Source organism: Lutzomyia longipalpis, chromosome 1 (assembly GCF_024334085.1).
Source record: "Lutzomyia longipalpis isolate SR_M1_2022 chromosome 1, ASM2433408v1".
Classification (NCBI taxonomy): Eukaryota; Metazoa; Arthropoda; class Insecta; order Diptera; family Psychodidae; genus Lutzomyia; species Lutzomyia longipalpis.
Genome location: NC_074707.1, coordinates 24,738,492 through 24,763,600, shown reverse-complemented (window position 1 = coordinate 24,763,600; position 25,109 = coordinate 24,738,492). Strand labels below are relative to the sequence as shown.

Genomic DNA, 25,109 nt, shown 5'->3' with positions numbered 1-25,109 from the left:
AGCACAGCTTCTTGATTATCGTCTCACTTTATATTTTTTATGTTTAGTGTGATGTTAACATATTGAAATGAATAAATTTTTGTTAGAAAGGTTATTGTGAAAGTGATGAGTTATGAAGTGTTGTGGAGAAAATATTTTACAAGAATTTATCACACGCAATGTAAGTGTTCATAAATCTCATGTAGAATGTTGTTGAAAATATTTTTGTAAGTATTATGATAGATCTTTCAAACATTAAACTTTATTCCGCTGGCATTTCCGAAATTGTATCAATTGTTGAATAAAACTTAAAGATTTAGAGGATTTAATTATAAATTAGAATTTATTTAATTTTTGTAAGATTTAATTAATATTTTATTCTAGTTTATTTTGTACTCCATCTAATCTTTGTTTTTTTCCCTTCCAGTTGATATTTCGTGTAATTTTATACGTTATCCAATTTATTTGTCTAGAAAAGAATTCTTGACATTAATCATTTGTGTAGAAAATCAATATAAATTGCTTTTGGAGAATTGATGAACCTCCAGCCTTTCTGACTTCTAAATTGAGGACGATAAAGCTTACTGATTAGAAATTAATTTATTCAATGCGATGTGGACTAAAATCAAATATCACATTCATTTTTTTTCTTTCCTCATTAAAATAACAATGAAATAAAATGAAAAGAAAAACCCAAAACACCGAATTATTTCTAAATAAAACTTTAGCACAAAGATTGGCAATGATGCCAACAATTGCCTAATACCGAAAATAATTTAATTTGGGGAGTTTTTGCTCCAATGGCACGTGAAATAGACGCGAGTAATCAATTAAGGGGAATAAAGTAGTTATGTAGGCAAAAAATCACTTTTCTTTGGCAGGTACTCTTCACCTTAGTTCAAGAAGTTTTTGTTCAATGAATTAAAGTAGAGTAAATCCACCATAATTTGTTGCTTGCATTTGCCATATGTTTTTGCCTTAATCGTAGACTGGTTTTAAATTTTCTTCCCTCTCAGCAATGAGAAATATTTCACTAATCTTCAACAATTACATTTGTGGACGTCTTAATGTAATTAAAATGATAATTTTCACGCAAGTTTCCACGCTGGATAGTGGAATGTAAAATTTGAAAACATACCCAAAGTCATAAGATTAGCATTAAATTAAATAGTTAAGAATTTTATAATTGAAAATCATAGGATTGTTAAATCAAAAATTAATTAAATTTGTAAACATTAAGTGGGAGAAATATGTATTATAAATAATTCGACTCTAGCTGGGGTGTTCTTTTTATTGCGAGCTAAACAACTTGTGTTCCCAAAAGGCATTTGAAATTAACTCGTCAAATACCAAGAGAGCTTATTCAGCACCTTGGAAGGTAAATTCCAGTCAATCAACATCTCAGTAGAAAAACTGCTTTTTTATTCATCAATTAAAATAATTCATTTCACCGTGAAAATCATCTTTTGTTGCGAGAAATTCAATAAGGTAACTGTTTTCTTTTGTAACCAAATTGTAGATTTTTCATCGGTCATTACATGGGCGATCGAAGCGGTAGACTGTGAGGAAATGGAGGAAATTGTTCAGACGAGGAAAAGTTATAAGTGAGTCACGAAAACATTTTTTTTCACAGGAACTTCCTAACTTTTATTTGCAAATAAAGTTCTGTAGGTATAAGTTTTCTAATAAATTTTCTACACAAAAGAAGTAATTTAATTTTATCTCTCTCAATTTTTGTAGATTGAGAAAATATAAATGAAAAAAAATTGAATAATTTATTATGAAAGAACAATACCCGAGGTTATCTCATTAAAAGCTCTACATATTGACTTTGATTACTGATAACTTCTATATGAAGCTTTCATGACTGAAAATGGATATTAAAATTTCCATTTGAATGAAAATCTTGCAATGTGATTGAAATATCGGTGTATGGTTTGATGAATCAACAAATATTTACTCTGTTGTAATAATTTTCTTATTTTCCATTGACATCACAGACATTTCGTAACCACCATGGTCCTCTTCCTCTTGCGCATCTTCCCCTTGTTCTTGATGATTTCTAGCCTTTTCGAGAAGAATTGCAATTTTGTGTGATTTCTTCTTAAAAGTTACATGGCAGTATGTGGTGTTGTTGCTTGTACTTCTTGTTTGATTAATTGTACTGTCTACCATGGATTTTCCTTCAGCTTTACCAAAAAGTTTATTCCACGAAGCGCGATACTGTAAAAGAATAATTATTGGAATATAGCACATAATATATTTTAGATTCATTTATAGAGATTTTATAGAGAAAATCAACATTCTTTTCCATGAAGATTTAAGAGGAATACTAATTTAATGAAATATGTGCACATTTAATAAATAAATTATTAGAGGAAATCTAATTTAAATGTATGCTTAAAATAATTCAATTAGTTATGCAAAAGGGTAGGGCAGCGAAACTTTTATTCTTTTGAATTATAAAAAAACCAATTTCAGCCTCATTGTTTATGTTTTGTAAAAGCATTGAAAATTTGTGTCAATATTGAGAATATTCGTGTCCACGCAATAAAGCACGAATTGTGTATTGTGTTGTAAGTAAAAAGCACACTCACTTGTGTATTCATCCCTACGTAGATAATAGGGTTGTAGCAAATGCTGGACTTTGCAATTAGGGCAGGTAGAACGGCAGCTCCGGGACTGATTATGTCCGGAGAGGCGAACTGCTCAATTAGGGCAAATGCTGAGTATGGGGTCCAAGCAATTAAGAATGCAACTATCATTACAGCCACCATCCACGTAAGACGATCTGAGCGATTTGTCTTCCTCAAGCGGGCTGATTTCTGGTCAATTCAGCATTTTTTTTGCAATTTTATTTCACCCATAAAGATAAATAGGGTGGAAAATAGAGACACAATTCTTACCTTCTTCATCGTATGAATAATTTTAGTGTAGCTGTATGAAATCACTGTGACGGGTACCACCAACCCCATTACAAACAGATAAATAATGTAGCTTGTTGCATTTTGAGTTTGAGATTCCCAATTCACCGAGCAACTGCCAAATGAAGGAAAATTGTTGGAATTTTGTAAATAGTTTACTGGCATTTTATTCAATTTCTTTGCACATGAGAATTATACATATTTAAGTTAGGAATGCTTTTTTGAAAATTGAAAAACTTTGTGGGAAGCATGTTTTAAATTCTGAACAAGGGAGATAAAGAATAACTAAAATGCAACAAATTGTTCATTCATCTTTGAATCAGGATTTTGTTATAAAAGTTTTTCAGTAAGAATTTTAAAATTTTTATGATAAATTGCAACATTGCAGATTAATCTGGAGGATAAAATATCTTCTGTAACCTCAGTAATGCAAAATTCTCAAATTTCTTCAAGGAATTCACTTTGATAAAATTTTGCTTAATTCTAATAAGAAATACATTACTTTGTCCTAGTTAACATTATAAGAAATTCATTTGTAAAGTGTAAACTACATACATTACAAAAGACGTTTTCATTTAACATTGGAGAATGGAAAATTAATGTTATACTATTCTTATGAAGTATTGTAGATTCACATGAAAATAATATGTTAATATAAAGGATAATTATAATTTGAAATGTTCTCTTTCCGCATTGCCGAAGGCGCTAGTATGTAAAATTTCTTTATATTTAAATTCTTAATATTAAAGGAGAAATGGATAATTTTATAAAAAATGCATTTGGTATAGAGCAAAAAGTTTTAAAAGTTCCAAAAAGCTCCTGGTATGGTAGTGGTTTTTAAATTGGTCGAAGTGAAATACATGCAAGACGTTCTGAATGTGTATGCAAGTTAGGTATATTTTCTTGAATGAATTATTCAATTCACCTGATGTTGGCGGCTTCATTGACGTACTTTCCCCAGCCAAATAGTGGCGGTGAAGTGAGCATGAAGGAGTACGACCATATAAAGGCGACGGAAGCAATTGCATGTCTCCTTGAGAGCTGACTCGTTGTAAAAGGACAACTAACGAGGCAACATCGTTCATATGATAAAACAGTGAGGGTTGTGATTGAGCCTATACCTGAAAGTGACATGTTTTTCAGAACTCCATTTGGTTGAAAAATAAGATTCTCAAGCGAGGATAAGTATGGCATTAAATCACTTTTAAAAGGACTTTTGTCTAGAAAAGAAACTAAAGACTTCACGAATGACACACACATACATAAATGTTATATAGTAGTACCAATCTTATATGTTTAATATAGTGATAGATAGTTTGAATTTAATGGAATTTGAATGAGTAGATACCAAGAAAAGCCATTATGAAACCGTAATATGTGCAAAGAGTCTCTCCAAATATCCACCCTCAGCTTATGGCTGAAGCAAAGGTGAATGGATTTCCAAAGATTGAGACTGAAAAATCCGAGCAAATGAGATTGAAGAGAATGATATTCATCGGTGTCCACAACTGCATATCCTTAAACATCATCACAATTACAGTGAGGTTTAAGGTAAAGCCAAAGAAACCAATAAGAGCCAACACTATCGCAGACACAATATATCCCCAAGGTTCCATGAGGGCTTCCTCATTGACCACATCACTATTGTTCCCTGCACTCATGTTTTATCTCATTTGCAATCACACATTAAATTGATGGAACTTTCATTTGAATTCACTTTCCATTGCCATAAATTCACATTTTCTTTTCCCATCACGCAAAATATAATTTAAAGGGAAATTTTGGCTTTCGAATATCCCTTAATTATTGGATTAATTGAAATTTATAGTAACCACTGGTCACCACCGTATTCGTTCCAATAAGTTTTGATTCAATAAAATTCGATACGTTCACAAGCGTACTCTATTAAATTGATACCACTTGTAGAATTCAATCAAATTTGTATTGGACGAAGCTGGGAGAGAGAGAGAGTTTCGGGATCAACATCTCTCTACGAGGGATGAAAGCACACTGAAAGCTTCCTTACAAAATTCTACTTTAAATACGCAGCATCCCCAAATGCTTGGAGGGATTAAACTACTCGCTCTCTCGCAATACACAGATGATCGCCAATGTGGGTGGGTACAGAGGGATTGTTTCATTGTAATGAGGGGATTTTTTTTTGCATTTTTGAAAAGAATGTATTGATATTATGTATAATACATAAATTATAAAAAAGGGTTTTCAAATGAATTATATTAAATACTCGTATCTGAAAAATTTATGTAATACAAATCTCTGAAAATCCCCGAATATTTTTGGGAACCCTTGGGTGGGTTGGTTATTTTCACAAATAATAAATTAAAATGTCAGCAATGTTGCATTTCCCATTGAGATAAAATGGTTTTGTCGCATATGATATTAAATGTTAATCCAGGGCCAAGAAGGCGAACTTCCTCCAATTTTCCCTACATTTTTTTATTGGGAAATAATTATTTTGAATTAATTTTTTATAGGTAATAAATTTCGTAAATATGGTTAATGTTATAATAAATAAAAATTAATACTAAATCCTCAATAATCCAATATAGCATTTTTTTATCATGAGAGATAAGAGAGCTTGGGATTTTTTTAAATGTATTTTTAATTGATTTATTAAGTCTTCCTATAAAAAAGAATGACGGATGTAATAAATTACAATACATAAAATATAAATAGTATATGGTGAACAGGGTAAACATTACATTTCGTTATTTTTTTTTCATTCGCAATAAATTTTTCACAATTTTTATCTCTTTATAAAAGTGTTTTAGAGGTGGTTGCATGAAAATATGGTTTAATTTCATCAAACAACCAAAAATGTCTCATTACCGCGACTGAAAACGACACGATATGAAATATCTTTTGAAATCTCATTTTATTTATGATTCATAGCATAGAATTTTTATAAAAAACTTCTCGTCTTAAAAATAAAACCTTATGAACGCGAAAAATTATTTATTTCTTAAGATAGTTTTTTCTTAAAAGACTTCTGTTAACGCCACAAATTATATTTTACCAACTAAATGTTGCCCTATTTAGAGAGGCTCTTCTCCGAGATACTACTGTATTTGCAATTAATCAATTCCGCCTGAAGTTGTACTATTATAAAATTTCTTACAGATCTGTGCCTGAAATAATATGCAAACATTACACTTCATCAGTAACAGATGGCAAAACATTATGTTGAAGCTTTCACATAAAAGCTTTGAAAGCACCTTAAAATGAGTTCCCGCCAAATTTTTCTTGTATGCTGAATTCTTAATCGAATCCTTTGAAAATCAAGACTTTTTTGTATTTAAATAAGAAAGATTTTGAATTTCATTACCTTGTTGATTTATATTATCGAAATTTAATCTCAATTATATTGATAATTTTCGTCAATGAATTCGTTATTTTGGAATGCAAACCGACGTTCCCCTACCATAAGTACGTTGCTCTTCGACGAAAACTCAAAAGCAGAGTTAAAGCTAGGCACACCAGCGCGTTGCGAGTCAGATGCTTTCCGAGCCACCAGCTGGCCACAAGAGGCTCCTTCAAGAGATTTCTGGCCATTGCACATTGGGCTTTGCTATTGAAAGTATTTAGTGTTCAGTGTTGCATTCAGTTTACATTTTTGCGTGAAATTGTCGTGGATTTTTGTGAAAATAATTTATTACATAAACATTCAGCAATATAGTGAAGCGTCTTCCTGAAGAATATTCACGCATGGACCAAAAGGACATAAAATAAGGAAATTTTTGTGCAATATACTCAGTGGAAAGCTCTAAGCTAATTTAGTGTCTCATCTGTTCATTAAGTGCTCATACATTCGTGGTAATATTTTATGTGAGGTTTGACTTTCGACGTAAAGTGAATCTTATCAGAATCAATCGGGCCTCCGTGGCCTCTTGTTGCACCAACTCGCTATACAGCACTCTCGACAACAATTTGGTTGTTTGGTTTCTTTTCGGGAGAGAAAGTGCAAAAGGCATATTGAATCAGTGTGAGTATAAATATGCGGTGTGTCTGCATTTTAGTTTTATATTAAATTGATGCTAAAAGTCATTTGCAATCGTCACAACTTAAACCATCTTTCTTCGTGCTTTCCTCTCTGGCGCATCGTGAAAATTCATCTGAAAGACGATGGAGGAAACACATAGAGTCATTATTTTGATGCATAATCTCAAAATGCGCGTCAGATACTTCCCATGTGTGGTGAAAAAAGTGCTGGGAAATATCCACAATGATGGTAGCTATAGGACTGAAGATGAGTCTCAAGATGCGCGTGCTGTGGAAAATACAAGGGAAGTGGAGGGGCAAAGAAAAAATGTTTATACAGAGATTTTTACCAAAGTTAATGTATTTTCTCATAAACTTGTATGTAAATATAAGCTGCATAAATGCTTGAAATGGGACAGTATGAGAAATTACCGCGATTTCCACTCTTTTAAAAATTATCACTTCATTTAGCACCTAATTGCAGAGACAGTAGAAGGGTTTGAAAAAAATTATACTACGTGATACGTGAGCTTCCAAAAATTATTTCTTTTTTTTTGTACTTAAGATGAATAATTCTTTTAGTTTGTATAAAACCTATAAAGAACCTTCGAGACTTTTAATACCATTGAATTGGTACTCTGAGACTGATTTGAACAAACTTCTGTCTCTGTTGCAATTTAGACACGCAGAAAATTATGGAGATTGGCAATTATGGTGACTTTCGCAAACATCCCATCGCTTTTAGTGGTATAGCACGTCATATTCCGCGTGAGAAGTTTGTTCACAATCTTAGCCCCCAATCTAACCAGAAAATGTGGTTTAGTGGCTGCAATTGAGAAAAAGCCATGCAGACAAATTCCACGGTAAAGGAGAGTGAATGTTGTGGCACAGATCTTTCCCATTTTCAGCACACAAGAGATTCAATTTCTCTTTCAAATTCACTTGCTTGGCGAGCTGTGGTAGGTCGTTTTGCGCCATGATCTTACGAGGGGGGCTCTGTTGTGCAAATTCCATCGCCGGCAGACAAGACCGTGTGCACAGCCTCAGTGCGTCAATTCGCATCCAGCAGTTGATGATTGCGATGGGATTATGCAACAAATTCGTGCTACTTGACTCTGAGCTTCTTGAGTATCTCGTGTAAGAGGCCATTGCTCACTGACTCCGTTTCCTCCATATGCATTGATGATGATGGTCAAAGAAATTACTCACCGCGATGATTCCTTGCTCCCACCCAAAAGGAATGGAAAAAATGCCACCCACTTTCTTTTCGTGATCATTTACTGCTGCTTTTTCCTTGTGCTTTGTGGCCTCTTCTTCGTCACAACCTGTTACACCTCTCGCACGTTTTTCTCCATTCGCAAAACTTTACAATATCCCCAAGTATTTTATGCAATTTTATGACTTTGTTACACACATTCCATTTTTTTTTCATGTACTAAATGTCTCGCAGCTCTTAGACATGGACTGCATAATACCGATGTTTGTTTTGAGAAAACACTTGAGTTTGTGAACTTCTTACCGTAAATAAGAAAATGTACATAATACCGGACATTTTTTATTGGTACATGAATAATGAGATTTGCAAATATACGATTTAAATCGCAAAAATTGTTATTGCCACATATGCCAAATAATTTAAAAGTATATTATGGGCAAAATCTTGTATTTTAGTAAATTGTTTTAGTTTTTACAACTTAAGGAAATCATAAATCCAAAATATCTAAAAATTATGTTTAATTTCATTTTTGCAAATTTTCATGTTTTTCTGGTTTTTAATGAACCATGTTTATGAATAGATCAAATAAGACATTCAAGCAATGGGTGTAAAAGAAGTAAAGAAGTGAAAATATTTAAAAAAAAAAATTTACGATTTTTAGGAATAAAAAAAATATAAATGCGAGAATGAATAATAATTTATTTTAGGTAGAAAGTAAAAAAAAATAGCATTTTCTTTTTTATTACATTTTAGGGTTTTTCATTTCCCTTTATTACCACAAATTTGTTTAAAGTTTATCTGCATTTTGATTCTGAATATCTCAAGAAACGCTGTCAAAGCTCCCTTAATTGAACTTTGTGATTTAACTCAAAAGAAAATTCGGAGGAAAAGATATTGTTCTAATAAGTAGTGTGTAATAGAATATAAGTTAAGATGTTCCAAGTTGGCATAATCCTATTCCTTTGACTTTAGTTTCCCACCTGTACTTTTCATGTTTGTTTAATGTTGAATTTGTAATTTTAAAGAGGACCTCATCATATGTACACTGCAGTAAATTGCTTTTAATAGCGCTATTTACCTAAAGAAATAATTTGGTTGCATATCACCCTTTAAAATCTCTTTGTGTCATTCAACTAAATTATCCATGACGAAAGATATGATGTTAATAATTCTGTCAGATGCATGCAAAATTTTCCTCCTGCCAAAAAATTTCAAAATAAGTGAAATGATTCTTGTCGATAAAAAATCGTGGCATAAATACACAACTCGGTGACTTTTTACAAAACACCCCGAAGACAGTTTGTGAATGCAAAAATGTATTTTGCAATTTCACCTGAAGAGGTGCCGAAGCCAGAAAGTCAGAGTGTGGAAATTTTTTTGGCTATACAATTACGAGAACGAGATTGTCTTCTTCGTGAAATAAATCATCGCAAAACCACTTTTGTGGTGGAAATAAATCGCTGTTGTGAAAAGTCATACACGAAAAAAAGTAGTGTGGACTGGACGGTATTTACGGCTCAGAAAATTAAACTAAATAATTTACGCTGGCGGCAGGAAGAATTTATGTAAATAGACAAGCATCTGGTGCGGGGTTCTAAAAGGCTGTTTGTTAACCCTTTTCCGCACACAGTGAAAATTTTTATGACAGGAAAGATTTTGATAAATGTTGTATTTATCGTGGAGATCTTTAGCAGCAATAAAATCGTAAAAAAAAATATATTAGGCACTATTAAATCGACATTATATTATTTTTGCCGAGAAAATATGAACACGAGTTTCAGTAAAAACTGATGAGATGAAGATTATATGGAATGGAAAGGAAGTAAACCATTGCGTTTATTTATCTTCTCATTTTCAAAAAGTAAAGCATTTTTTTTAAATTTCAAATGCTTCGCTGTGTGCTCAAGCACGAAGATTATGAGATTATTATGTACTTGGTGACACTTAATTGAGCTTCGATTTAATTAACCGTAACACAATAAAAAAAACATTTATGCGATATATACCAAAGAAAAGTCTAATCACAACAAATATTAAAAATGCAAAGATTTTTTTTTATTTATAGTGCCATCATCTTCTCAGTCAGAGGAGCCCCACAGAGTTGATACAAAAAAATCTCACACATTTCACTCAAGTATCTTGTACATTACATCAAATTACACAATAAATCATCCGCAGATTTTCTCAGCCAGCAATTTACTTTTTTTTCTCTCCGTCAAATTGAAATTGTAAAATTATCTAATTCTCTCACAAGATCAGTAGCAAATTGAAAGCAATGCTGTGTCAAAAAAATAACCATTAAAATGCTGCAATATAACAATAAAATAATTTACACTATCAATCATCAAAATTTTTGTCTACTATTTGTAGTTCATTCGCAGAGACATGACTTTTTTTTTTAATTAAAATTTCCATCACGCGTTGGATGAGAGTGAAAGGGTTAAAGGAGATGAAAAACATCATGAAAAACACCACAGGAAGATTGCGGTCAGGGTTAGTTATTAATTAACTTGATTTTTACCAACAGGTTTTTCATATTCAGCATGCACTTTTCTTTTTATGAACTCTCATTGACGAGAAATTTTTCATGAATATTTTCGGTTTTTGGTTTCGTTTCGCTTTTTTTGGCGGATACAGAGTTCGGCGGAAAAATACGATTGTTTTCTTTTTGACTTTCTTGCGCCGAACGCGTATGGTGAGTGAGAGGGACACGCTAATAAAGTGATTCAAAGTGAAACTTATTGAATTGGTCGAATTGGTTCACAAACAATTCCTTGTGTAACCCTTTGAAAAAATATTTTATATTAATTATTTTGCAGGTGAAATACGATTTCTTATTTTATGCTTAATTCTAAAGTTTATTTTTTTGCAAAGAATTGCGCGCAGTGAAAGTGTAAAAGACCCGGTTCCAATTTATATTTTACAAAAGATTCAATTACAGTCTGTTTAATAAAAAAAAAAATGAAAAGCTTTTTTTTCGGACAGCTGTTTTTTTTTTAATTCATTGAAATCTTAACATCATGCATAACGAATACACGTTAAACATCGCCTACAGTAAAAGTTTCTGCTCAATAAGAAGCTTTTTTATATCACTCGTAGTGATTTTGCTACTAAAAATTTTTTATTACATTTCTTGTCACTTTATGAATTGTCACAAAAGGGTTAGGCTCAAAACTTTAAATAATTGGTAGAAAATGAAATACAGTCAGGTATTGGTTAACGTCGCATGGGATATACTCTTTCCACCCATTAATAATAATGAGTGGAAAGAGTATATCCCATGCGACGTTAATCAATACCTGACTGTACCTTTTTTAAAAAAAATCGTTTCTTTCTTTTAAGACAAATTATAAATTAAAAAAAAAATAACCTCAAGCGGGGTAGAAAAAACCCATGAATTGAAGTTGATCGGTATATGAAGAGAGAAAAGTAGTGGATTGCGTAATTAAATCGATAAGGTGAGGAGTAAAAAAGTGCAATGGAATGTGTTGAACGAAGAAGCTTCTCCTCTCACCTCAAAATCTCATGATGGTGAAATAATGGGTTTTGCTGTAACAATTTGTGGTCAGTATTTGATATTTTCATGTTGGGTGATTATTTGATTTGAAATCTGACACGATGACGAAATGGGAACTTTCACCAATTTCATCATTTACGAGGCACGGGGCACATTGGGGCTCACCTTCGATCGTAGTGCATCTAAAAAGAAATCTTTGGCGGAATTAACATATACTACATAGTCGAAATCTCGATGAAAATCACTCTGTTGATGATCTTGAACTTCACTCTCGGTCAAACCACACAATTTGACCAAAGAAAAGTGGTCTTCGTTGCGGTGGCGAAGTTTTATTTGGAGGGCAACCTCTGCACAGGAGGGGAATCTATTATATTTTGAAAACATCGCGATCCACTCACGGCGCCACTAATTTGTTACAGATTAGCGCCTCTTGTGCCTACTTTCTACTTCACTTTCAGGCTGTTTTTGGATACAGACCCACCAATTTCATTTTACTCTGCTGTATACTAATACTAAGCAATTTCTTTAGTTAGCACCTTGGAGTAGAAAAATTAGTGAGAGGGAGGAAGTTTTCTCTAAAAATCGAATTTATAGTTTTTTAGACATAAATCTTTTGTGGTTGCAAATTGAATTTGTTCCATAGAGAAATGCCCAACTATTCCAACCAAATTGCGTTAAAAGTTCATTTAAGGCTCTTATACTTAAAATTTACATTCGAGAGTTTAAGTACACGTTGAACTTTAAGACTTCCCAGGAAATAATGTACCATATATAATAAAGTAAAATTATTTTATACCTAACTCATTCGAATAAATCTTACAAATCGTTAACGAAAAGAAAGGCACATAACTTTTGATCAACATTATGTATATTTTCGATGGTCACATGATAATTTTTCGTTCGCATAAATTAATGAGAAATAACGTGCAGTCGGAATAATAAAGGTTAACCATGCTAGTTCCTTTTTACCCTCCAATTCTTTTACATTGATATAGATTTTGCATGTCGACCTTTAGAAAAACAGGAAAAATTGCATTTTAAATGAAGGTAAATTGTACTCAATGGATATTGATGATACCTAATATTTTATGCAAATTCAAGGGAATTTTGGCTATATGTTTAAAGAATTTAAAGCAAAATTAAATTTTCGATCTGTGTTGTGATTTCCATAAATGTTAGAATATTTAATTGGTGGTACATAGTCCACGTGCAAAGTTGCAACATATTTTACAAAAATCACAGCTATAAAATGGCATATTATTGTCTCAACATATGATGTACACAATATAATATATATTTTACCTTTAATAACTATTTTAATACATTTATCTATTTAATAATATCGCTTTCGTAATAGTAAAATCTCCTGGCATTTGGAGGTGAAGTCCAAATGCTGGATGCTTTTACACAATTGCAACGTCCATGAAAATTCTCAACCAACAGTTTCCGCGAGAGTTCAACGTCGCCAAGAGAGACAAGAGTTCCATGTCTTCTTGTGGCACACATCACAATTACATTGCGAGCAACTTAGCAATTTATACTCGTTACGGAACCCTATCGTAAACATAAAATAGACAATGAAAGTTGTTTTTATACTTCGTCTTCGCCCATATTGTTCAACGTCTATTGATTTTGTAATAATTGTAACATTTTAGTCATGTACAAAGTCACGTAATTTACCTAACTAAGATATCTGTGTCTCCGTCCCGACTTCCACGTGTTTTTTGGCATAATTTCTCATTTTCCACCTTTTCCACATTTCCATGGTTTATGGGGAATTTTGCCAAAACTTATGACTTCAAAGCTTACATCATGAGCTTTATCATAAGTTCAACAGTCTCCCACGAATGTCCCGCCGCCAAAGTCATCAAAATCAGTGTCATCTTCGACACACAAGAGACCTTCTGTTTTTTTTTTTGGGAAAAGACTCTCCTTTATATGCTTGGTGCACTTGAACCAGATAGATTGAGAAATATCGGATTTTACATAAAATTCCCCAAGTTTAGTTGCGTCTCAAAATGTGTGTCAGAGAAATGTGAGTTTGCCAAAAATTGACCATCAAGGTTAAACAGTCGAATTGTTTTCTCCCACATGTTTTTACATTTATGAAAACTCCAAGTAAAATTAAATTTGGCATTATAAATTAATTAGGTTGATTGATCGTTTTTTTTTTAAATCATTTCTAGCATGAGATTATCTTGGATAATTTTGTCATGGATTCAGATAACACTGACTCTCGGAGCGGACATCCTCATGGTAATGTTTAGAATGCTAAAAAAAAGTAATGACCAATTTTAATGTTACAATTTATTTTTTTTCTTTCAAAGGTAACAATGGGTGGAACAAAGTCACACAAAGCAATTTTCATGGAATTGTCGAAAGGACTCATTCCAAGGTAATTACTTCAACAAACAATTTTTAAGCTCGTAATCCAATTAAAATGATATTATGCTACATATATTCAACCTTTCTTTTTGAAGGGTTACATTCAGGGAAATCCCGGAAATCCTTACAATCGATATCTTTTTTTTTTAATTCATTGTAACTATAGATTTTTTTCAATCTTATTTAGAAGGTTGTTAGGTAGAGGATTTTAGGGAAAAGTCTTTCCAATATAAGGTATTTTATTTAAGGGATTTGTCTTCAATTTCCCTGAGAACAAAAATCTATACCTTTGAGTCAAAGGGGTACAAAAATATTTAATGAATCGACCATATTCCTATGAAGATAAAGAACTACCCCACCTACTTATTCAAGTACTCAGTTATCTTTAAATAAAAAATCAATTTCTTTGCATTTTTCTTGGTAATGTTGGTAAATTTTGTTGATTCAAAGATGAAGGAAAACATTATTACATATAGCAAAAGCTTTGAAGGTTTCCACTTACTACATATATGTAAACAATTTATCTAATGCTTTGAGCTTATCCGTCCGGAAGAAATTAAAGCATGTTGGAGAAAGAATTTAATGACTGATCTATATACTAGAAAAAATATTCTATAATTACTAATAGTTTTCCATTCATGTCTTTCAGAGGTCACAATGTTACTTTTCTTAATGGATTTCCTGCTGACTATCCCATACCGGGTTTGCAGGAGGTAACACCATCTGGACTTGTTGAATATATCCAAAACTACACAAATTGGGACCTTCTTGGCGCAAGAATGCGTGGAGACATGCCAATTGGATTCTGGGATGTCATCAGATATCCATATGAGGTAAGAGATTTCCCATAGTCACATAAGGTCAACAAGAGACTTTTGAAAAATTTTCCATTTGATTGCAATTTTTGTGACATGCTGCATGTCCATTAAATTCAAACTCTTCAATCCATTCAAATACTCTTGGGTTGAAGTGCAGAATGGATTTTGCGCAATATTTCCTCACGTTTATCCTCCGCTACACACAAATTCTATTTTTCTGGTGTCGTTTTTACCTTTCTTCGTGAACTCAACAGAGTGGAACGCGTGTCATGGCAAATCTGCAAAATTTGCTGCATTTCACCGCAGAAAATTGCGCTTCTGTGGTTTTCTTCACTTTCCTTGTTAACCATGGTAAATTGTATGTGATTTTATGTGGAAGATCCACAGAAGTTGCACCAAATTGTCTTTTAACTTGGACAGCTTTTTTTTTAAAGTTAATTTAATGTAACATTGAAGAAAATAGTAATTCTTGACTATTAAAATGTAGTTTGTTAATATTCCATTAAAAGTAATTTTAATGTAAGTAATCTAACTGTTCAATTTATTCTTATTGGACTTTCAAGTTCTTTTAGAAACTTGTCTGATATATAAAATATATTGATCGCACCTGATAACCTTATTAAATTCAATGTTATTTCATTTATGCTAATTAATGTGATTAATATTTAAAACAATTAATTTAAAAATTTATACTAAAAGGAAATAAATTGATATCGATTTTTATTTGATATTAAAATTGCATTAATCCAATGGCAATAAATATATTAAAGAAAGGAAATTTTTATGTTCACAGTCCTGTGATGCAATGCTGAGTGATGGCGAGACAAAAGAACTACTCAATCGTCATTTTGATCTCGTCATCCTGGACGGAGCATTCCCGGAATGTGCCCTCGGAATGGTCTACAAATACCGCGTGCCCTTTATGTTTGTCAACACGGTGGGCTTCTACACGGGGAGCCTTTCTCTGGCAGGAAATCCTGTTCCATACTCAATTACACCCGCTTTCTATGCACCCTTCACAGACGACATGACCTTCTGGCAGAGAGCCTTCAATGCTCTTCACTACCTCCTCGTCAGCGTCATGCACCAGGTGAGTCCTTTTATGGTTTACAGCTGATGAGTCATGTTATTTTTTTCTCAAATCTAGTTCATCGCAATCGACTTTCGATCCCATTTAATCACATGTGCAACGAAAAGTGATGTGCGACACTGCAATTAGGTAGCAATTTCCATAAAAGTGTTGAGTGCATACGCAATTTTCAATGGCATGATCACTTGCTAAGATTTTCTTGGCAATCACCAGATCCGCTGAAAAAATCACTCCAGATACGAAAAAAGAAAATATTTCCATGGAAGAAATTAAAATCAGAGTTGAAAGTCATCGAGTTCGATTCTGATGCTATGTATGTTTTTGCGAAAAAGTATGTTGATGTCTAGGCTAGCAGGATTCTGGGTCGGTCAGTGTAAACTTGTGTACTAAAACAACTTTTCCCAGAATCACACAAACTTTTCACATTAGCTTAAAAACATTGAACTCCTTTCGATGGACACGCGGGAAAATTTACCAATTTGTCAAAGCGATAATTGCAGATGCGATCTAGTTCAAGTGTGACCTCGAGATTAGCAATAATTCGGTATTATTTGGGTCATTATTGTGACATTCCTCAAGTGCATTCGGTTTCTCGAGCATTCTAATGCTACATAATTATGGCCACCAAGTCGCAATATTTGATTGCGATTTTGCATAAATTAATACAATTTCTCAAAATCCCACGGGTAATCAAAGTTTAATCAAGAATTTCAACTTAATTGATTTCATGGAAATGACACAAATAACATTTTATGCGCTTTGTGGAATTGAAAATGTTGAATTTGAATTTTCTCAATTGTTTTAAGCGCAATATTTTCACAAAATATCGAAAAAGTAAATTGAATTTAATCTTTTTAATTCAAATTGTTTGTTAAAGCCCTAATTGTATACATATCTCTTTCTTATCAAGCCCATCATGACGGTAGTGGGACGTGTAGCACGCAATCATGTTGGTGCTGACATGCCTCATCCCTATGACATGGCCAAGAATGTAAGCTTCATTCTCCAAAATGGGCATCCAAGTGTTTCCTATGCCCGACCATTCCTTCCAAATGTGGCTGAAATTGCATGTATTCACTGCAAACCTGCAGCAGCGTTGCCTAAAGATTTAGAAGATTTCATAGCCGGAGCAGGAGAGTCAGGATTTATCTATGTCTCAATGGGTTCTTCTGTGAAAGCAGCCAACATGCCGGAGCACCTTCGGCTTATGCTCGTTCAGACATTTGCTCGTCTACCTTACCATGTGCTATGGAAGTGGGAGGGTGGCACTGCAGGGATGCAGGATCTCCCACCAAATGTTAAACTCGGTCGATGGCTTCCTCAGCAGGATATACTCGGTGGGTAATATATTAATTAATATTCCTTTAGAAACCATATAAATATTGCAGATTTCTTAATCAACTAAAGTTCAAAGATGTTTTGATGAGAGATGTTCAATCATTCATATTAATTCAATTTTATGGAATTCGATTACAAATTAAGTCTTAAATTCACAAGGAGTTTAAATATCTATTTTATGTATATCTATTATAGGTATATTTTTATTGCATTTTGACCAATTAGAAGAATTCTTAATATCCTCAACCTTTTCAATTAATTGCGTCTAAATAAAGAAATTAAAAATAAATTTTTTTCTCAGGTCACCGAAAATTGCGAGCTTTCGTGACCCACGGTGGACTATTGAGTATGTACGAGAGTGTTTACCACGGAATCCCTGTGGTGACAATGCCCGTCTTTTGCGATCACGACTCGAATTCTGCCAAGGCCGAAGCGGATGGTTATGCGGTGAAGCTTCCACTTGAAACTCTAACAGCGGACAAATTGGTGAAGGCGATAACGCAAGTGATTCACGATCCACGCTACAGGAATGCCGCCAAGTGAGACCAGCTGATCTTTTTTTCCACCATACCATTAAGCAATTTCCACTCAACCGGTGCATTTTTTCTTTTGCAGGAAACGACAGCGTTTGCTGCGAGACCAAAGAAACCCACCTCTCGAGACAGCCATCTATTGGATTGAGTATGTCCTGAGGCACGATGGAGCTCCCCACCTGCGTACACCAGGGCGAAATCTGTCCTGGATCCAGTACTATATGTTCGATGTGGTGATTGTGTGCGTGGCCATCCTGGCCATCTTCAGGCACCTCCTTAAGCGAATCTCTTGCTCAGTTCAGGTGCATCCAGCGAGTGAAGTGAGAAAAGAGAAGATCCACTAGGAGGACCAATAGTGCTTATCTTATTAGTGTGGGAACGTACCAAAAAAGTCACCCAGGAGTGGAATGGGATGGGATTCTAATCTCTCTTCAACTTTGCCCTCTGTCCTCAAAGTAGCTCTTTGTAAATAGTTCGTCTCTTTTAGTGCTAATTGTTGTGTAAGTTGTGATGTTTTTTTTTTGTATAATGTATAATTATTTTGAACAAAAACACGATGATGGATGAAGACAAAGAATATGGAATTAATTTACTACAACTTGTGTAACATTTATTTGAAAAATAACTCAGCGATAGGTACATCTCTAATGTTGCCCATATTGTGCAAATAGTTCGAGGGAGTGAGGTTTAGAATTCTTACTTATATAGCATTTTGCACATATCAAAATTCCCCACACACTGGAGTTTCTCTACTCAAAGGAATTCAATTCACCTTGGAGCTCAACAATTATGAAATATGATTATTTTCCTGTAACATTGTCCATCATTTTCCGTTACACTGCCCATCTTCCTGCATACACCCATTCGTTGAGGCAGATAATTTAGGACAAAGACAATACAATTGATTTTATTACCAGATGCACCTATACTGTCGATTACCAGTTTGAAATTATATTATTGAAAATTTCATGTCTCAAACATAAGATACTGTATGCTGCTGTAGAAGCAATGACATAATATCGAGTTGATTATTCAATTATAACTTGTAAGCGATTAAACCTCAAATTCATCGTTAAGAAATTCACATAGCAGTATTGCACATTTCAACACCGATTGAGAGCATTTCTATATCAAAAGGTGCTTTACTCTCTTTAATAATTCCGCACGATGTGGTTTGCAGTTTTTTTTCATATGCAGAGCTCACAAAGGGGAGTTCCAATTTTCAGAGAAACATGTGCAGGGAATTTTATTCACGTGGTCTACGCGCTTTAGTAGCGTTCTATTTGATTATCTATAGTTGATACTGTAATGTTCTTATGAAAGTTGCTCAACCCATCGGGCTTTTCAATGGGCGGTAGAGTAAGTCCACCAGTTACCTTTCCATTTGTTTCATCTCCCTCCTCTACTGGAGTCACAACAGTTGGGGGTTTTCCTTTGGTTAGCATGTATCCAGCTGTTCCACCACCAAAAAGCCCAATAAGAACGCACGTCCAGCGAATCAACCAATTGATCTTCTGAACACTGCAAGGAGTAGAAGGTAAGAATAAGAAGAAAAAATTCTCACGTCTACAGTGAAGGATACATCCAAATTCTAATCAATACATGAATGGAATAATTTATTTCTTATAAATACTACATACAGGATAAAAGAGTCGAATCGATGAAGGAGAAAAAAATATTCAAAGGTTTTCTTTTAATCATAAGAAATCCACAAAAAGAGCATCATTATTCAAAGGTTAATCATGCTAAAACAAAATACCGCCTCCATGAGAGACGGAATACTCACAGCATTAGTCCGTACTTGACTTGATTGGTGAACGTCTTATTGAGATACACACTTTCTTCCACCCAGAAGAGTGGATGAATATATTCATCCATGCGACTCATAAATTCAATTTCCGGTATGGGCATCATTTGGATGTTAAATTGCATGCGTTTTGCTGCAGCGAGTGGCGAGCCCGAAAAGAGTTCGAATTCAAGGAAGATTTTGTGCTTTTCCGGATCGGGGTTGAGGCCGAGAACTTTCTGCTGTACCGCTGGGTCGGCATCGTAGAAGTGTGGCATGGAACCAAGGAGTGGGGCTCCGTTGAGGCACAGTGAGAAATCAGCAATGCCATAAGGTGGGCAACCATCTGGTGGATCGCGACAGTAGCAATGTAGGCTCTCGTCTTTTTTATGATCACCAAAGCTTAATGTGAAGCGGGAGGTTTTTATGCCCGCATATGAAGATGGGCGTTCATAGGTGGCTGGTAGAGAGCGACACATATCTGGGGCATATGCCCAAACCCCTTGATCCTTTGTCATAAACGGTGGGAAAATTGTACCCTCCGTGCCGCGGAATTGATTGCAATTTTCATCGTCATACAAATCCATCTCATCCTCACCATCGTACTTCACCACACGTCCCAAGTCATGGATATTTTTCATACCTCTGTAGACAGTGAAGGTTTTCGTGGGCGTTGCATTTTTCTGTTCAACAATGAAAATTGCCCGTTATACATATTCTAAACAATTCAAGAGTAAATGGGGGTTGTGATTGTTGTGGGTGCCACATCATAAACATCTAGGTGGAAAAAATGGGTTTCATGGTGTATAGCAACAAATCCACCCTTTACCTTCTTTTCTCACTAACGCACGTACCCGCATATTGATTTGAATAACTCAACTGCATAAATTTATCATCTCCAGAAAATAAAATCAATAAAGCGATTTTCTTTTCTTACAACATGATAGCACTGTGTTGCTGCATTGTAACGAGAATTTTTTAGCACAAAGACAAGTAGTTTTGATTTAATATATATTCTAGAGAGTACAGCAAGGATATCTTGAATCAAATCGAATCATCTCTTGGTACAAAGGGAGAATTTCTGGGAAAACATGTGAGAAAATGGAGAGAATACATATTTTATTGGTTTTTTTTGTTAGATTTTTTTAGATTACAGCAGTATGCTACATTTATGAGATAAAAACGAACATCCTTTTTTCGAGATAAAACATTCTCTTTGATGAAAAAAAGCATTTCTTTCCATGTCGTCCTTTAACAAGAAATTTCAATTATATTTCATCCAATTTCCAAAACTACGAATGTTTCGATGAAACTAAAATAACAAAAAACAATGTGGTATTGGAAAAAATATTAATTTACCTATGAAAGAATTCATATGTAACCTTTTGATTAAAAATTTGATTTCAACGTGAAAAGCTGCTCATCTGTATTTTTTTCATTAATTTGGGTTTCATCTAAAAGATGATTTTCTTTGTATTTTGTTTTGAAAAACATTCTATGAAGCATCATTGTTTTTAATTAATTTTCTCTTTGAATCCTTGGTACACGAATCAAACAAACAATGTATGTGTTGTGTAGTTAGCTGGCAATTCATGAGAAGTTTTTCATCGTTAGAATGAATCAAAACACTTTTTTAATTGTAAAGAAAATCGAAAATAGTTAAAACGATTTAATTAAGCATTCCTTCAGAAGATTTTTCTTTTTCATTTTAATTAAGTATTAAATCTTCAACATATTTGCAGCTTAAATTATTACTTTGAAGGTAATTATCAGACAGGGAAATCCTTAATGGAAGAGAAAATGCTCAATACACCACATCACATGAAAGGATTTCTAGGAAAGTGAAAAGTTCTTGTTGACTGGCTACATAGCTGAATACCAACCAACAGAGCAAACATCCATGAATTTAATATTAAAATAGTTCCAAGAACTTTATATAATCCTTTTGCTCTTTAGGGAAATACGTTTCTTTCTCATCTACTTTGTATTCAATTAATCCCCTCATTGGGATGAGCAAACTATGACTAACAGGTTAAAAGAAAAATAAAGAGAATTAAGGGGTGCTTTCCTGTAAAATGTTAGAGATTTTTTTTTAAATGAATTTTTCACTCACCGGTCCAAAAATTGAGAACATGAAAGTCGTATCGTTGTATTTGTCTATGGTTGGTTCTGTTTCCAGTGCTGTGCACACGGCTTTTGCAGCGAATTCCTCAGAACTACAATCAAGTCCAATTCCATCGAAAAGTAGGTCCATCACACGTATAGGGACGAAGACACTTTGAGGCTCGTGGAACATGATATTGATAGCTTGCTTAACCATTGGTAACATAGGAGCTTTGTCCCTTGCCACACTCACTGCCATAGCCTAAAGGATTTTTTTAGCGAGTAGGTACAATGATAGATGTAGTTTCCATAAGGGAACAAAAAGGTACTTACGACCATGAAAATATGTGGCATAATGATAATCTCATCTCCTGTCAGACCCTCAGATTTTGAGGGATCAAAGATAAACGTATCAACAGCATTGAAGGAAACCATGTCATCTTCTTCATGCTCTACCATGTTAATCTTAGTTTTTTTCTCTTGAAAAAAATACGGACCAACTTCCTGAAGTTTCGGTTTTCTTCCCTTCATCACATCATTTGGATTTGTTACATTGAAAAGGTAAATGCGAAAGTCCAATGGGAAAGGAATATTGGTCCACATACCACGAATTCGAGAATTGGGTTTCAATGCAGTTTGCTAAAACACATTTAAAATATTTTTATTTAATTTTTTAGTTTTTGATTTTGAGCAAAAGTTCCTAGTTTTCTAATTATTAATTTTTTTTGTGCATAACGGATGACATTTGATAAACTTATGATTTAAAAAAATCGTTTCAGACGCAACATTAACATAAATTTTAGAATTAAACTCACTGATTTTATTCCTTTTTTGAGGAGTGCAGGAAATAGGACCCAACCGAACATTATTCCAAAGATCGCTATTCCAACACACCATGCAAGAGTTTTATTCCAATTTCTATCTTTTAATTTCAGCATTGTAATTTATTATTTTCTCTTTTCAAAATCAAACTAAAGAAAGAAATAACTCAAACTAGATCAACCAAAAGACTTTGATTTGAGACGAGTTCAAAAGAGTGCCAATATCGCACAAAATCCACACACCAACTGATCTAAACCTCAAGAGATTGCAATCTACTGCCCTGGTCAGGAGCTCCTGTCCTCGCAAAGTTGTGACGATGACACCCCAATGAAGTCCTCATTGGCCCAATTTAGCCTTGAACTCGACACATGGGAAAATTATGTATGAGAGTGTCTCCCAGGAGCACGAAGGTGTGGCGCGTGGTGTGAGTATCCAGTGCGAAATGCAGCAGATGTTCAAAGGGTGGTAAGGAGGTAAAATCAATTCTTTTGCACCTTTCAACCCCATCATAATCGCAAGCGTTTATAAAAGGATGATGTGTGATTTCGTAAGTGTTAATTGCTTTATCCTTTGAGCCTTTTTTTCTGAAATAATTTTGAGAGAAACGTTGATCTTTGATGTTTTAGTGCTCCATTTCATCATGAAAAAATCTTTAACAAAAAAACATACGAGCAAAAAAGAAGGATTTTGGGCAGGTACTTAATGGCATCCACTTGTATTTATTTCTTCATTAACTTGTACAGACTTAATATAAAATTAATGACACGAGTGGGGAGTAAATGTTGTCAAGGAAAATAGGATAGATATTAGAGAAGACACTTTCTCAGTTCACCAGATGTTGCATGTTCCTCAAGATGCGCGCTGGAAGTCTCTTTAGGGTGAGATTAATTATTTAGCGACGATGGTAGTAATACGGAAGGGGATTATGGAGAGCTGGGAGGTACGGATCGTGATGGTAAATGGACGTGTGGGCAACTACGGGAGCTGCATGAGCAACAACAGGGGCTGCGTGAGCAACAACGGGAGCGGCATGAGTAATCACGGGTGCATGGGCGGCTGCAAGGAGGGGAGTGTGGTTGATTGACGAAGCAACATAGGATGTAGCGGCGTATTTAGCAACAGGAGCATGATAAGCTACTGGAGCTGCAGCTACCGCGTGATGAACAACAGGTGCATGTGCAGCGACTACAGGTGCATGTGCTGCAATTACAGGTGCGTGAGCTGCGTAAACTGGTGCGTGGGCGTAGGCTCCGTATCCGTATCCCAAACCATAGGCTCGCTTTGTCTTCATTCCTCCATTCATGTCAGCACGTGAAATTGCTGCGAGGATGAGGACAAAGAGAAACAGAAGAACCTGCCAAGATTTTATCCATATAAGTCACAAATGTAGCAAAATTAAGATGATACTTGTTTAGTCATCAACTCACAGACTTCATGATTGATGAACACTGCTGATGAACTTATCACTGAGACAACTGTGATCACTGTAATGACAAATTACCCACAAAGTCTACACCTTTTATAGAGAGTTTGTGTGCCCCGCGAGTCTCCAGATTGAGTACGTGTGACCAAAATGTCGTCCAAGTGGATTTGTCTTAAGAACCGCCACCGCCACACAGTCGAACCTCTTGCAGAGGCAAAGGGTGAACTTTCCAGTTCAAAACACGATAAACACCGTGTCTCGAGTAGTGTCTGAGAATGGCCATTTCCACAGGAAATTGTGCAATGTTGGATCCAGACTGGAAATTGCACAAAATGTTGTTGCTTTGAGTCACAACAACCACTTCTCAGCCATATTGCACTGGGTTGAAATTCAAAGGCAAAATACGCAATAAAAAAGCAATTATTAAATTATGCTGAAAAATGATGTTTTTTGCGCATAAATAGCATTAAATACCATAACACGATAGAAAATCTTACTAGAAGAAACATAAAATAAGCACACAGGGAGGTATTTCTTGAACGATAATAATTACAAAATTTCACTCAGCATCGAGCATGAAAAGTTCTCCTTACTTCCTCCCTGATTGGAGCCTAAAGGGGAAAAATCTGCGAAAACAAGATATGCAATTTATATAAATTTTCCGTGTTTTTCCCTCCACTATCTCGCGTCTCATGGTCTGGTCGTCTGGTCCCTCCTCCATTCACATGCAATTAAATTATTTCCCAATCATCCGGCGCAAGTGATCACATGCACGCCACATCTTATCGCAAGTTTGTGTTTCATTTTATTTAAAGAAAAGTGTGAGAAATTAATCCTACACACAAAGCGTGATCAATGCAGTCAATAATGCAAGAAATTGGAACGTGTCCTTCCCAACTGGATGTCCTCAAACATTTTCTCGGTACTTTAGCACTTAATTTTTCCCATGAAAAGGACGCGTGGTGAAAAAAGGGTTCGAGGGAAATCGCAAAAATAATTCCACTTGAGGAAAATTATCTGAATATGAATAATTTAAAATGCACCCACCCACAGCCTTCCAACTAAACAATTAAATTGATTGAATTGATTCTACATATTGTGACATTTCAAAGCTGTTGAATATTTTGTATAGCAAGCGCAACATCTATTTCGTGATAGAAATTAAATTTTTGGTCA

General features: G+C 34.4%; 4 protein-coding genes across 5 annotated transcripts; 1 reads left to right on the top strand and 3 right to left on the bottom strand.

Moving 5' to 3' along the window:
* Positions 1-1,852: 1,852 nt before the first annotated feature.
* LOC129794224 (vertebrate ancient opsin-like) lies at positions 1,853-4,564 on the bottom strand. The gene is given in 5 exon segments (XM_055835256.1): positions 1,853-2,202; positions 2,577-2,804; positions 2,886-3,018; positions 3,829-4,024; positions 4,252-4,564. Coding segments are annotated over 5 exon segments (1,137 nt in total). The 3' UTR covers positions 1,853-1,935.
* Positions 4,565-6,402: 1,838 nt separating this feature from the next.
* LOC129797407 (UDP-glucosyltransferase 2) lies at positions 6,403-18,373 on the top strand. The gene is made up of 8 exons (XM_055839918.1): positions 6,403-6,906; positions 13,822-13,891; positions 13,963-14,030; positions 14,670-14,853; positions 15,632-15,928; positions 16,839-17,265; positions 17,568-17,805; positions 17,882-18,373. The coding sequence occupies exons 2-8, from the start codon at positions 13,823-13,825 to the stop codon at positions 18,141-18,143; spliced, it is 1,545 nt and encodes a 514-aa protein (XP_055695893.1). The 5' UTR covers positions 6,403-6,906; position 13,822; the 3' UTR covers positions 18,144-18,373.
* Positions 18,374-18,383: 10 nt separating this feature from the next.
* Positions 18,384-22,737, bottom strand: LOC129797406 (sensory neuron membrane protein 1). Of its 2 annotated transcripts, XM_055839917.1 has the most exons (6): positions 22,504-22,737; positions 22,294-22,327; positions 22,022-22,167; positions 21,699-21,950; positions 19,586-20,268; positions 18,384-19,320 (listed from the first exon to the last, which is right to left on the bottom strand). In XM_055839917.1, the coding sequence occupies exons 1-6, from the start codon at positions 22,624-22,626 to the stop codon at positions 19,068-19,070; spliced, it is 1,491 nt and encodes a 496-aa protein (XP_055695892.1). In that variant the 5' UTR covers positions 22,627-22,737; the 3' UTR covers positions 18,384-19,067. The 2 variants fall into 2 exon arrangements, with proteins under 2 accessions (XP_055695892.1, XP_055695891.1); XM_055839916.1 differs by having other exon boundaries at positions 22,022-22,327.
* Positions 22,738-23,208: 471 nt separating this feature from the next.
* LOC129797416 (pupal cuticle protein G1A-like) lies at positions 23,209-23,848 on the bottom strand. Its single transcript, XM_055839940.1, has one exon. It carries the CDS (start codon positions 23,811-23,813, stop codon positions 23,403-23,405), a length of 411 nt encoding a protein of 136 aa, XP_055695915.1. The 5' UTR covers positions 23,814-23,848; the 3' UTR covers positions 23,209-23,402.
* Between the last annotated feature and the right edge of the window lie 1,261 nt (positions 23,849-25,109).